A 15,944-nucleotide genomic window follows, 5' to 3' on the forward strand; every position below is an offset into this window, starting at 1 on the left:
GTTATACAGATAATACTTTAATATTATTTGTTATATAGTGACTACCTTTCACTGGAACAACCAGATAGAATGCTACACTGAAAAAATAATGGTATATGCAATTCTTCGGATAATCTCTGCTCCCTCCCCTAATCACACTAAAGTATCAATGATGAATTAAAAGGGGGGGGCGTCAGGTGATACAAACCCATCAAGACAATGTAAACGGGAGAGAGAACAGAGGATACAGATGTCAGCAAATTTTTGGAAGTCTGTAAGTGGATGAAGGATTGGACACTGCTTGGCATTATAGAAAAAATTCAAATGTAAGTACCTCCAGAGGGACAGAATAACTAGAAGCAAGCCAACTCAACCACACAAACCCAGAAAGACTCAGAAACTGGGGCACCAGGTACCATGGAAAGTAGGAGTGGGCCTTGAGGCTAAAAACAGAATAACTAATTATAAGTTCATATAAAACACAGTTACAGACTCTCCCACCCCCCAAAAAAAACAAAACAAAAAACAGGTTATAATATTGCATCGTGCAGCCAGCCCTGTTAGAAGTAAAGATATTTCCTTTGGAGAAACTTATCCAGAGAAGGACTGAATTATGGGACATCAGGCTGTGGAACAGAAGAAGAAAGACACTGAGCTCAAATCAGGTGTACTAAGTCTGCATACTGAATAAAAAGAGGACTCCACGTTAAAATATAATGTTGTTGTTAGATGCCTCCAAGTCGATCCCAACTCATGGTGAACTCAGCCCTGACCTTTTGGAAACAGATCATCAGGTCTGTCTCCCAAAGTACCTCTGAGTGGGTCTGAACCACCAACATTTCACCTAGTAGCCAGATGTTAACAATTTATGCCACCTAAAATATAAGTACTTTAAAATTTCAATTGATGGGTTAAAAGGTAAAGTAGGTAACTCCCAGAAATCAGAGCAAAAATAGGATGAAAACAGATGGAAAGGATAAGACAATTAGAAGCTCAATCCAGAATTCCAAAAATCACAGGATGAGAGCTCTAGAGAGAATAAAGATGAAATTATCAAGAAACAACACAAAGTTTCTCAGAATAGAGGATCATGAGTGTACTGACTGAAAACCCACCACCAAGTGCCCAACACAAAGAATCAAAACCCACATCAAGGCACAGAAGATTTCTTAACAGCAATAAGGTTCACTTCTTAACACCAGGCAAGAAGAGAAGAAGCTTTCATAGGAGAGGAAAAAACGATTCAAGAACAGAATTGTATTGGACTTTTCAATTAAAACACTGGAAGCTAGAAGACAATGAAACGAAGCCTTTGAATTTCTACATGAAAATGATTTTCAACCTTAAATTCTATGCCTAGTTGAATTATTAAAGTTTTTCAGAAATGCAAGGTTTCAAAAATATTTCTTGTATTCACTCTTTGATCAGTCCATTAAAATGAGGGCATCTATCAGGAAAGCAGAAATCATTAGAGAGAGTCTAAGGGAAGTCTCAGGATGACAGCTGGGTAAGCAGACTTAGAAAGTGAGCAGTTAAGATTGAAATAGAAGTCTACAGGATACCAAGAGCATTCTCCAGAGAAAGAATGTGAAACTGAGATTATCTAATGGGTATGACCATGTAGAAAATTAATGAAAGGCCAACAGAAATCTGAATTAATTATTACAAAGAAAATAGAAAAAAATTGAAAACCAAGAAATTATTAATTCCATGAAAAACAAACAAGTTGTACCATAGTAGCAGTTCCTCAAAAAAGCTAAACATGATAGCAATTCCACTCCTACCTATAAACCCAAAAGAAATGAAAACAAGTACTCAAACAAATATTATATGCTGCTTGTTCAGAGCAACACTATTCGCCAACAGCCAAAAGGTGGAAACAACCCAAATGTTCATCAAGAGGTGAAGAGATAAACAAATTGTGGTAAATACATACAATGGAACATTAGTCGGCCATAAAGGGGAATGAAGTACTGACGCATGGTAAACACAGATGAACCTCCAGAACATTATGCTAAGCGAAAGAAGCCAGACACAAAAGACTCCGTATTTTATGGTTCCCTTTATACAAAACATTGGTGCCCTGGTGATGCAGTGGTTAAGAGCTACGGCTGCTAACCAGGAGGCTGGCAGTTCGAATCTACCAGCTGCTCCTTAGAAACCCTACGGGGCAGTTCTACTCTGTCCTACAGGGTCTCTATGAGTCAGAATTGACTTGACAGCAAAAGGTTTGGTTTTTTGTTTGTTTTTTATACAAAATATTCAGAATAGGTAAATCGATAGAAACAAAGATCATTGATGGTTGGTGGGGGGGAGGAGAATGGGAAGTAATGAAAATGTTTTGAACTGATAAAGACAGTGGTTACGCAACACTATGAATGTACTAAATGCCACTGAACTGTTCACTTTAAAATGATTGATTTTATGTTACGTGAATCTCTCCTCAATAAAAAAAAATTATATGAACGTATCTTTATCACTCTGATGTTCTAGTTTCATTTTAATACGTCTGAGTGTAAATTTATTTTCATTTGTCATGCTCATGATATACCATGTTTCTTCAACAATATGATTCGTATCTTTAATCTCAAAAATATATCAACTAGGAATGGTAGATCTTATTCTGTTCTCTATGATTTTTTATTTCTCTATCATATTTTTTTCTAATTTCTCTGTGCTGTACTCTGGGTAATTTCCTCAACTATAGTTTTCAATTTAAGAATTCTCTTTTCAACTATGGGTAATAATTGCATGAACTGACTCTTTTTGTGATGCATCATTTCCTCTTACGATCTGTAGTTTCTATGAATTCATCTTCTGTAAGGATTTATCCTAGCTTGTAAAGTGTAGCTATATGCCAAATTTATGTCTACTTTCAGCAGATACCTTAGAGGTTTCATCAATTCAGAAATCATTTTTAGATTAACTGACTTTGCTTGAGATTCTCACACTAAATGGTTTATATATATTCATCTGCAAGTCCAAACTTACTGTGGGTTAGGGTCTGGAGCTTCTATTTCCCAAGAGAAGCAGATTATTTAACCCATCTGGTATCTCTGGCAAAAAAAAAAAACAAAAAAACAAAAAACCTTCCTTTTGTCACCTCTGAGTCAGCAAGCTAATTCTGTTTTTCTGTTATTGTTGTTAGTTGCCGTGGAGTCAGTCCCTAATTCATGGAGACCCCACGCACAGTGGAACTAACCACTCATGATCCGTTGCGGACTGAACTGTTGTGATCCACGGGGTTTTCACTGGCTGATTTTCAGAAAAAGATTGCTAGGCCTTTCTTCCTTATTTTTCTAGTTCCTCTTTTATTAAAAGGAAGCACCTTCTAAGGTTCCAGCCATATCAGAATCTTAGTTTCAGCTCATACCTCTTAGGCCCAAAGACTGTGACTTAGACCGTATGTTCCTTAAGGCTTACATCTCATTAGCTATTCCCTTGGGTTGCCACACCCTCCATGGGCTTATGACTCTGGATTTAAGTTCTCTCTTATATGCTAGCATTTGGGGATTCGTTTTCTTTCTTTTGAATTCAATTAAGCATTTAATATTTTTGTTGTTATTTTTTTCATTTCAAAGTATGTTTAGTTGGAGGCGGAAGTGCATATTAATTAGGTAGTCCAGCAACGTTACTAGAACCCAAACTGTATAAATTACCTTAATGAAAATTAGTACACCCACTCCTCACTTACCGACAGGGTTAGGGCCCAAAGATCAGGTCATTATGCGAAAATCAGTGTTATGCAAAAATGGAGGATGACTACATCATTATATAACTGCCAAATTACATCATTACATAGATGCCAAATTCTATCGTTACATAACTGTCAAACTACTGAGAATTATGGCCCAGATAAGTTGACAAATAACCTTAACCATCACAGCTAGCATTACTCTTGCCTCTCATTTCAACATTCATTACTGCCAGATATACGTTATTAATGCGTAAAATAGTTGGATAGTAGATTTTTTACTATTGTCAAAAATGGGAAATGTCAGATAATAGTCAATAAGTGAGAAGTAGGTGTATTAATTTTTAAAACTCAGAGACGATGACATGAAAATTATACTGAAAGCAGGTAATTACGGGAATAGCAGATTCTTCTGAATAACTCAGCTATGAAAAAGCAGGAAAATGTAGTTTCAGTGAAGGAATAGGGATGCTCATGAAATTATTAAAATTTACAAATTTTAAGCCATACTGGGTATGAATCACTCAAAGACTGTGTTCTGAAAATATTCCTCATAGTTTAAACTTTTACTTTTTCACTTATTTTATTCTAACACGTTTTTTTTTTAGAACTTTCAATCCTTGCCTCGCTAAATATAATTGTCATCAAGTTCTACAGTATCCATTACACTTGGTGCCTGCAAGTATAAATAAACCCTCAACCAGCTCAAAGAGTATTGCCTACACCAGTGGTTCTCAGTGTGGTGCCAGGACTAGCGGTATCAGCCATCACCTCGGAAACTGTCAGAATGTAAATTCTCAGGCTCCAAGCAGAACTTCTGAATCAAAACTTTGGGAATGGGGCAGAACAAGCTCTCCAGGTTTTCTGGCACACACTAAAGTTTGACCCATAGACTACTGGCTCCCAAACTGCTCTCCATACACCTTCTTTGACAGGGCATTTCAATTAGTCAAAGTCAGGGCCACGGTGAGGTCGGTGAGATACCTAGGGCACAAAATTTAGGAGGCACTCACTCTGGGGAGTTGTACAAGTGCACAATTCTGAGTGTCCGCATCTCCTAAATTTTACGCCCTTGTCCCAGCTATGCGATTAGTAATTAAATGACTTAATTTAGATCTCACCTACTTTTTTTGCCCTTTTATAGAGATCAACTGAAAGGCCTAAAAAGATGCACGTGAGAAAAGATCAAAGAAGCAACAAATCTGAGTAACTCTCAAACTGCACAATCAGACACTGACTAATTAGTACTAGCTACATGGTATACTGTTTCTTACTCCAAATAATACATTATGCAATGAAGACTGTTAAACACTAAAAATACTAGCTATGACAGCCTCATAATCACTTGCAGCACTTTATCTGATATGCACCATTCCTATAACATGAAATTTTAATACATTTGTAATAATAAAGTTCTGAAGTACCTAGGATGCAAGGACTGGAATACCTGTGCTTTTCAAACTGTGATCTATGGAGTCCTGGGGCTTCTGGGGAGAAATCTCAAGGGCTGTTATAGGGGTAGCTTCAACCCTCATGCTAGCTTCAACCAAGCCTGCTACACAGATTTAAACCTAGTACTTTTTGTACAACAGTCCATTTAACGACAGGATTCTACTGTTAGGAAAAAAACTAACAACTATAACCTTGTAACCATAACCTCGCAACTAGGCGAATTGAATTTTGAGAACCTTCAATCTTTACACCAAAAATCTGCAAGGAATACAACAGAAATATTATTAACACTAATTTACTTCAGTTGTGATATGAAAACTGACAGATCATGAAAAACAGAGTAGTGGCTTTGAACTCTCTCAAAACAATGAAAACTTTTCTTTACATACAACTTTAGAAAGAAGTCCAAAAAATAAAAACCAAAGCAAAACTAACCTGATTAAAAATTAAGAATGGGACAGCTTTTTTCTACCCATTCATTAGTCTTCCTTCTGCCTGCTCCCTAAGATACACCCCGACACACTCAAACACAAAACAGCCCTTAAAGAGCTGAGTGAGAAAACAGCCGTGAAATGGTAAAGTCGGGATAGTAAAATAACTTTGTCTGGATTTAAAAAAGATATCCGTTTTTAAATGTCCACTATGTAGGAAGTTATCACAATAAGGTTCATATTCATGTACAGAAACATAAGGAGAATGAAGTACATAAACTAAAACTTTGAAAGTACACCAGGAAGATTTAGTGATCAGTTTTTTTTTTTTTTTTTAAGGACTCATCAGTTGCCATGATTGAGATAATCAAGAAAAATTCAAGGCAGTGAAAAACTGTTATCCACAAAACACTATTACTTCTTATAAGAACAAAATGACTGACTATTCGAATGTTACTGAAAAACTTCCTCCCTCCTGTTTGGGATATCAACAGGTCATTTGTATGAAGAAAAATGTTTTGCATGACTTCCCATGTACACTTTCATTTCATAAACCTTATGCAAAAATAAGGTATTCTACATCGCAAAAACCTTAGGTGATCTAGTAGCAGGGACAATATAATTACATAAAATATTTCACCAAGCACTCACATACTGCAAATATCTAATTTTTCTTTACTCAGTTCTATTTTCAATTATTCTCTGAACTCTGATCACATTTCACATGTAATATTTTACTTAAAATACATGGACAGCATTTGTTAAACTAATGTGTCAGAGAGAAAGTTCATTTCACTATCCACAATGTGAAATAGAAAACAGTTTAAAAAATAAAATATTTAATGCGAGTAACTTCAGTCTAAGCTTCAATTCTATTAACGTACTACTACTACTACAGCTAAACCAAAAGGAATGTCTATATATACTTTGCACATCCATAAAGACTGAAAAAACATATATGTAATTAACCTAAGAAATTCTACTTGCTGCATTTTAAGGACCCAAAAATCTATTATCAAAAATATTCTTAAGAGCTGAGCCTTAATACGGTTTCAGTTAAGGCTAGAGAACAAACATATTGTCACCGACCTTTGCAATCACCAGTGTATCAAACATTTCCTTTGCAAATTGAACTACAAAAATATAAGAGTGTACCTCTTATAAATAAAGCATATATGCACATACTTTATATTTGATATTAAACCTTTTATAAATGATGTCACTTTATAATATTTTCTGAGGAAAATTTCTATACACTTGTGAAAGGAACCTATACTTTGCAACATTTAGTTATTCTTTTCAGAACTTAAGAATGAGACAGCAACATAAAAGTAGCCAAACCTTAAGATGTAGCAACAGAGAAAAAAACCAATTTCAGTATTAAAGAAAACTTTGAGTATAATTTTAAAATGCTCATTTTGAAAAATTTATATTTAAATAGTAATAAAGTCAATTAGTAAACATGTAATTTATTACTTTCTATGTGTATATCTTATGCGTAAAGCATGTAATTTGTGGGCTGTAAAGAATTTTTTAAAGAAATGACAAAAAAAAAAAAAAAAAAAAAACCCTGAGTTATTCCTTTCAAATAAGAGATGAGTTTAAAGCAGCACATCTCCTTGACTCTGTGACCCCACTAACTTAGGCAGGCAAAGGGTTACAAAAGGGTTAGTGAGATTTTTGTCACAAGTGTTTTCCATGATGATGATAAACATTTGATAGTTTAAATGATCTTTCATGTAATAAAAAACTCAATAAAAAATACTGATTTCAAAGACATATCTAAATCTTTGTACTCTCAAGATACCACTCTGTTTTTCTTGTAGCTGCAAGATAATGTAGAATAATCTCTCATACAAGCAAAACAACTAATAATTTAAAGATAAGCTTATGCTTAAGATACACTTTTTGAAGACACATGATAAAATAATTTATAATACATAATAAAACTTTATTTTTTAATTTTTTTTAATAAAACAGACCTATAAAATGCAAAAAATATAAGCATAAGAGAAATTGCACTTACATCCATAGCTCTCTTAATAAAAGGTATCTGCGTGCCACTGTCCAGATCTTCATTTATAATCAGCCTTCTAGCCCACTGACCTGCCCTGACAACACCACTACCATGAATTAAAACCATCAGTTTCTGTGGATTTGTCAAAGCATCCTCACTCATAAAGATAAAACTCTTTGGTTCACTCTCAGTAGCATCTACCTGTAATTAAAAAAAAAAAAAAACAGAAATAAATGTTTTTTGATCAGGCATAGACATAAATAAGAGAACTAAAGGTTATTATAAATTATAGAGTGGTTATTACAGAATTATAGAAGTAAAAAAACACTTTAATATAAAATTAATATATCCATTAGAGGTTAACAATTACATATTAGGTGGATAAGCAAAAAATTGTGACAGTAACTTAAGTATAAAAAGGTAAAAAAGATTATTAATATACATCTCCCTATATTATTGTATACTTATTATATTAAGACTATGTATTTTTTTTTTATAAGAATATAGAAGGAATAATTTTTAAGTGCTTTCCATGGGTTAGATGCTGTGTTAAATAATTTTTTAAAATTATCTACTTTAATCAACACTACTATTAAGACAGGTACAACTATTATAATCATTTTATAGTTGAAGAAATTGAGGGTCAGAGAATTTAATAAGTTGCCCATGGTCACACAACTATTTAGTCTATAATTCTATGAGATAAGTACATTTTACCTGTGACAGAAAATAGAAAAGCCCAACTGGAAGATACAACCATTGGAAAATCCTATATTTGGCATAAATATTACCAAACTTTTAAAAGCTGGAAGAGGGGACTTCTTAAAAATTCCAAACTCTTCAACCTTCTACTCTTCTATGTAAATGGACTTTCAAATTTCATTCAGGGGGCAAGCACAAGTTTATATAAACATTAATTTATGAAGCAACATTATTCATGTATGCCAATAACCTTACTTTGTGTACTATTTATGGGATGAAAAGTAAATATTTTTATCCAATTTGACTGTCCTTAATTTAATTGGAACAAGTATGATTCATGCGTGGAAGAGTCACAAGATTTTTAGGAGGAATGATTTTCCAATCTTTTATTACATATGTTGTAGCACATAGTAAGTGATATTCAGCACCAGCAATGGCCAATAACTGGGAATGGAAGCCTCTGTGCAGGAACCACTGGGTCAGAGCCAGAGACCGAAGAGTCATGATGGCTGGTGTACACATCTCCTCCCCTCCTCCATGGGGAAGGGCAACTCACATGCTGCGTAATGCAACAGCTCTTCATTTCATCAACAGAATATATTCATTCAATTATCAAAATAAGAAATACATGAAAACTCCGGATACTAAAAAATGTCCTGGAGTCTAAATGTTCCTAGTCACTATGCCTGGAAGAGGCAAGAAATAATATGTCTCTATTTCTAAAATTGTCAGAATAGTTTCCGTAATAGATGCTTAGCCATTTGTGTAAACAGAGGACAAACGGCAATTACTTCAACAAGAAGAGTATGGTCCCCCAAGAAAATAAAATACTTAGGAATAAATCGTACCAGAGATGCAAAAGACTTATACAAAGAAAACTACAAAACACTACTGCAAGAAACGAGAAGAGACCTACATAAGTGGGAAAACATACCTTGCTCATGGATAGGAAGACTTAACATTGTAAAAATGTCTATTCTACCAAAAGTGATCTATAGATTCAATGCAATTCTGATCCAAATTCCAATGACATTTTTTGATGAGACAGAGAAACAAATCACCAACTTCATATAGAAGAGAAAGAGGCCCCGGATAAGCAAAGTGTTACTGAAAAAGAACAAAGTGGGAGGCCTCACTCTACCTGATTTTAGAACCTATTATACCGCCACAGTAGGTAAAACAGCCTGGTATTGGGACAACAACAGATACATAGACCAATGGAACAGAATTGAGAATCCAGACATAAATCCATTCACATATGAGCAGCTGATATTTGACAAAGGCCCCAAAACAGTTAAATGGGGAAAAGATAGTCTTTTTAACAAATGGTGCTGGCATAACTGGATATCCATCTGCAAAAAAATGAAACAAGGCCCATACCTCACACCACGCACAGAAAACAAAATTCAAAATGGATCAAAGACCTAAATATAAAATCTAAAACAAAAAAGATAGTGGAAGAAAAAATAGGGACAATGTTAGCAGCCCTAATACACGGCATAAACAGAATACAAAACATTACTAACAATGCAGAAGAGAAACTAGATAACTAAAAAAAAAAAAAAAAGATAACTGGGAGCTCCTAAAAATCAAACACCTATGCCCATCTAAAGACTTCACCAAAAGAGTAAAGAGATTACATACAGAATGGGAAAAAGTTTTTAGTTATGACATTTCTGATCAGCGTCTGATCTCTAAAATCTACATAATACTGCAAAAACTCAACTACAAACAGACAAATAACCAAATTAAAAAGTGGGCAAAAGATATGAACAAGCACTTCACTAAAGAAGACACGCAGGTAGCTAACAGATACATGAGGAAATGCTCACAATCATTAGCCATTTGAGAAATGCAAATCGAAACTACAATGATATTCTATCTCACTCTGACAAGGCTAGCATTAATCCAAAAAACACAAATAATCAATGTTGAAGAGGTGGAGAGACTGGAATACTTATACACTGCTGGTAGGAATGTCAAACGGTACAACCACTTTGGAAATCGATCTGGTGCTTCCTTAAAAAGCTAGAAATAGAATTATCATACGATCGATTCCAGCAATTCCACTCCTTGGAATACATCCTAGAGAAATAAGAGCCATCACACGAACAGATATATGCACACCTATGTGGGTTGGCAGTGGAATGTTCACTGCAGCACTGTTTACAACAGCAAAAAGATGGAAACAACCAAGGTGCCCATCAACGGATGAATGGATAAATTATGGTATATTCACACAATGGAATACTATGCATCGATAAAGAACAGTGAGGAATCTGTGAAACATTTCATAAAGTGGAGGAATCTGGAAGGCATTATGCTGAGTGAAACTAGTCAGTTGCAAAAGGACAAATATTGCATAAGACTACTATTATAAGGACTGGAGAAACAGTTTAAGCAGAGAAGAAAATATTCTTTGATGGTTACGGGAGGGAGAAGGGAGGGATAGAGGGAGGGAGGGGAAGGGGTGTTCACTAATTAGATAGTAGGTAAGAACTACTTTAGGTGAAGGGAAAGACAGCACACAGTACAGGAGAGGTCAGCACAACTGGACTAAACCAAAAGCAAAGAAGTTTCCTGAATAAACTGAATGCTTCGAAGGCCAGCGTAGCAGGGGCAGGGGTTTGGGGACCATGGTTTCAGGGGATATCTAAGTCAACTGGCATAATAAAATCTATTAAGAAAACATTCTGCATCCCACTTTGGAGAGCGGCATCTGGGGTCTTCAACGCTAACAGGCAGCCATCTAAGATGCATCAATTGGTCTAACCCACCGGGAGCAAAGAAGAATGGAGAACATCAAAGAAACAAGGTAATTATCAGCCTAAAAGGCAAAAAGGGCCACATAAACCAGAGACTACATCAGCCTGGGACCAGAAAAACTAGATGGTGCCCAGCTACAAAAGATGACTACCCTAACAGGTAACACAACAGAGAATCCCTGAGGGAGTAGGAGGGCAGTGGGATGCAGACCCCAAATTCTCATAAAAAGACCAGACTTAATGGTCTGTCTGACTGAGACTAGAAGGACTTTGGTGGTCATGGTCCCCAGACCTTCTGTTAGCCTTAGCCCAAGATAGGAACCATGCCCAAAGCCAACTCTTCAGACAGGGATTGAACTGGACAATGGGATAGAAAAAGATGCTGGTGAAAAATGAGCTTCTTGGATCAAGTAGACACTTAAGACTATGTTGGCACCTCCTATCTGGAGGAGATAAGAGAGGACAGAGGTGGTCAGAGACCTGAAAACACAAGAGTGGAGGGAAGGAGCGTGCTGTCTCATTAGGGGGACAGCAATTAGTAGTATGTAGCAAAAAAAAAAAAACCCAAAAAAACCAAACCCAGCGCGGTTGAGTCAATTCTGACTCATAGCAACCCTATAGGACAGGGCAGAACTGCCCCATAGAGTTCCCAAGGAGTGCCTAGCAGATCCAAACTGCCAACCCTTTGGTTAGCAGCCATAGCACTAAACCACTATGCCACCAGGGTTCAAGGAGTATATAAATATTCGTATGACACTGACTTGATTTGTAAACTTTCACTTAAAGCACAATAAAAATTAAAATAATAATAAAAAAAAAAAGCATGGCCACACACTTAAGAAAAAAATATCACTTTCTCAGTAAAGCCTCCCTGACCACTCCATTTGAAATTTTAAGGCCCTCTCAAAGAACTCCCTAATTCCTCTCCATTTATTTTTCTCCACAGCAGATATCACCAGCTAACATATTGTATGTTTTACTTTATTTGTTTCTATATCTGTTTATTCACCATCTGCTCCCGCCACTAGAATAAGCCCAGGAAAGGCAGGAATTTTTGTTTTGTATCTAGCTACATCCCTGTTGTTGCTGTTGTTGTTAGGTGCCGTCAAGTCGGTTTCCACTCACAGTGACCGTCTGTACAACAGAATGAAACACTGCCTGGTCCTTCGCCATCCTTACTATCCTTGCTGTGTTTGAGCCCATTGTTGCAGCCACTGTGTCAATCCATCTCATCGAGGGTCTTCCTCTTTTTTGCCGACCCTCTACCTAACCAGAAAACCCTGGTGGTGTAGTGGTTAAGAGCCACAGCTGCTAACGAAAAGGTTGGCAGTTTGAGTCCACCAGCTGCTACTTGGAAACTATGGGGCAGTTCTACTCTGTCCGATAGAGTTGGAATCGATTGATGGCAAGGAGTTTTTTCTACCCAACCAAGCATGATGTCCTTCTCCTGGAACTGGTCCCTCCTGATAACATCCCTAATACATAAAAAAGACCCTAGAATGAATGAACTTGTGGAAAAGGAGCCTTATCAAGCATCGCCATCGGTGACTTCCTTCAGATAAAAGGCATTTAAATAAATAATCTATCCTTTTAATGGTTATAATACTTGCCTAGCTGAGAAACCATATGTTGAAGAGCAAAGTAATGCACAATTATAAAGAATTTTAAAAGACTTACACAATGCTAAGAAGTGAAATGACAGGACTGTAACTTTATTAGGATATTAAATACATAGGTGAAGAAGTACGAAGTATAACACAATCACATCAGTTTCCGCTGCATGCAATGCCTGGAGAAAGCAAATTGCGATGACACAGCTTGACTGAAGTCAGAGGGGAAGAGAAATGCAAAAGAGACAGAGGGAAATCTAACCTGAGAATAAAAATTTCCCTTTACCTAGAAACATTATATGCCAGCAGAAGAATCACTGTTAAAGTGGGTAAAAATAGAAAATGGTAAAAAGAACAAATTAAAAAGCAAAGCTGTCAGTGTAAAAAATAAAAAAGAAGCCACAGAGGTTTATAGTCATACAATTACCGAAGAGTACATCTAAACATGCACAAATAAAAGTGTCTCTTACAGTCACTGACATCTTAGAGGATCTTGTAATGGTTATGGAAATGGCCATGTACTAATCTTAATGAAAAAACCTGTAGCTATAGACTTTCTACTAGGTGTTGATCACTGCTTCTTTTTCTATTTGACTTAGTCTCTTGTTACCAAGGAACTGAGTCAATTTTTAAAGCAACGGAATATTGCCACTTTGAATTCCAGAGTAATCATTTTAAAAATGAAATAAAGTACTTATCTTCAGAAGATAAAAGTGTGGTTTTTACATTATAATGCTGCTCAAGAATTTTTAAAGGGGTTACAAATCAAGGTAACTATGAATAACGGAATAAAAGTTCTACCTGAACATGCAGAAAAGTTGACTTTAAAAATAACAGGCCGCCAAAAAACTCGGGGGCGGGTGGAGTGGGGAACGATGGCAATGAAAAATATGAATGATTAAGGGATGAGACCAGTAATGGAGCTGAAGCTTATCATGGGCTAATTTTCACCTCAATTTAACACAGAATTCTGCTCTTGCACTTTGAAACTAGAACTTACTCTGTATAAAGTTAGTGTTAATTTTAAACAGTAAAATATCTATATGAATAAAATAATTTTTTCTGCACTAACTCTAATCTAATTAAGTTTGGAAATGGCTGGTTCAAGCCCATTTATCTTCAAACAGGGGTAATTCATTAAACTGAGCTTTCACTAAGGCACGCACATAAAGGTTATTCCAGTACACAACCTCACTTTATTGATGAATCAACTTCAAATATCATTTGGTCAGTGAGGCTGAACCACACAATTTTAGCACTGAACAATTCACTTTAGGGTACTCAGGAGCCTTAGGATGAATCATGGATTGTGATATTTCACCTAAACACTACACAATACACTGAATGAAAATTTGTAGCCAAGTTACTAAGTTAATTCATTGTATTCCAATATATTCTATACAACTGTGAGATATCACAATTGAGAATATTTTTAGACCTATCTAGGTGGTGTGTGGAGTAAATGCAAAACATGATCATCACAGACTTTATCACCAAATCATAGGCATCCATAAAGTGCTGCCATTTAAACAAATATAAGATTTTCTCTCCTTGTTAAATAATTTAGCTGCAAAACTAAACTTAGTTCATCACTGGGGGAAGAATAAATTTGGCGGTGGTGTTCTTTTAGCAAAAGCATTAATTATTAGCATTTTCCCTCTAAGGAGAAAGACTCTAAATACAAGCCATCTGTAAGAAGTATACAAAAAATACTCTCACTGATAGCTCTGAGATTTAAGAGAACTCAGGAGAAAAATAATAGTTACTAAGAAAACTGTAACAAGAAAAATTTCCAGAACAGAGATATTAATTTTATAAAATGAAAGCTATTATTATTTTCAGTTTATAAAAGAATCTTTACTAACCAAAAATGGACATGAACTCTCATTTCAGGTCTTTATAAAATAAAGTTCTCTCTACTCCCATTAAGCTTTATAGTCAAAATTTAAAGTTAGAGGAAAACAGTCACATCAATAAAATCTTCCTAAACCTCTCAGGTGTGCTATAAAGAAAATTAATGAAACAAACATATGACCCATCGCTCATCTGTCAGTTTGTCATACTGTGGTGGCTTGTGTGTTGCTGTGATGCTGGGAGCTCTGCCACCAGTATTTCAAATACCAGCAGGTCACTGATGGTGGACAGGTTTCAGCAGCACTTTTAGACTAAGACAGACAAGGAAGAAGAACCTGGCAATTTGCTTCTAAAAAAACTGGCCAGTGAAAACCTTATGAATAGCGGCAGAAGCAGTGACAGACTTAAGCATAACAACGATTGTGAGGATGGCACAGGACAGAGCAGTGTTTCATTCTGTTGTACATACGGTTGCCATGAGTCAGAGCCAACTTAACGGCACCTAAAAAAACGACAATCATATGACAGAATGTATATGGCCAATTATCTTGTGATTTGTTCTGGAAATCTAGGGCACTGAAGGTACTTTAAAAGGTTCTTGAACTCGAAGTATTATAGAATTAAATGACTCAATATTTAATGCACTGTAACAATGAATTAACCTAAGTTCTTCAAATATTGTCCTTCACAAACTTTGAAAAAAAAATTAACAAGAAAGGAAGATAGGACAAAGTGAATAAACTTTACCTTGACTTTGCAGAAAAGCAGCCTCAACATATAGTTGTAAGAGAATAAGACAAAAGACCTAGTCAAAACTAAAACAAGGAGTTTGACTCCAAAAAAGACTTGCATATTCACTCCAAAAAAGGTATTAAAATCTTAGTTTTCATGCATTTCTAAGTGAAGACAAGTTTCCAAATATATCAAGTGTTAGTCTAGCTATTACATAAAAGAATGCTTTACTCACTAATGTCACAAGCACCAGGAACAATGCCTGGCATCTCAGAGACCCTTACTAAACATCTGCTTGCTGAATGAATAAGTGAATGACTAATAACATGAGGCTGGCACTTGAGGTTATCTGTGCAATATTAAATGTAAAGTAGATTTATTTTTAAAGCATTATGGAATCAATTTGTGAGAATGGGTAGTATTAAGAAATACTAAAAGCAATTATAACAGAATATCATTATTCAAGGAATTTGAAAATCTATAATTCCGAAATTAAACACAAACAAAATTATCTACATGAAAAGTTAGTGCCTCAAAGGAATTAATTTAATTAAATATTTCAGATTCTTTGTTGTTGTTGTTAGGTGCCATCCAGTTGGTTCCCACTCATAGCCACCCTATTTGCAACAGAATGAAACATTGCCCTGTCCTGCACCATCCTTACAATCTTTGTTATGTTTGAGCCTACTGTTGCATCCACTGTGTTAA

At 35.6% G+C, this 15,944-nt stretch overlaps 1 protein-coding gene across 7 annotated transcripts in view; it reads right to left on the reverse strand.

The window, feature by feature from the left end:
• Positions 1-15,944, reverse strand: part of FAM172A (family with sequence similarity 172 member A) — a 497,808-nt gene that overhangs the window by 334,648 nt on the left and 147,216 nt on the right. For all 7 annotated transcript variants that reach the window (XR_007515229.1, XM_049867989.1, XM_049867961.1 and 4 more), the window contains one exon: positions 7,583-7,774. Coding sequence is in view for 6 of the 7 variants with exons in the window: in XM_049867989.1 (XP_049723946.1) it covers positions 7,583-7,774 (192 nt within the window). In the remaining variant the exon portion in view is untranslated. The remainder of the gene's footprint in view (positions 1-7,582; positions 7,775-15,944) is intronic.

Source organism: Elephas maximus, chromosome 2 (genome assembly GCF_024166365.1).
Source record: "Elephas maximus indicus isolate mEleMax1 chromosome 2, mEleMax1 primary haplotype, whole genome shotgun sequence".
In the NCBI taxonomy this organism is placed as follows: Eukaryota; Metazoa; Chordata; class Mammalia; order Proboscidea; family Elephantidae; genus Elephas; species Elephas maximus.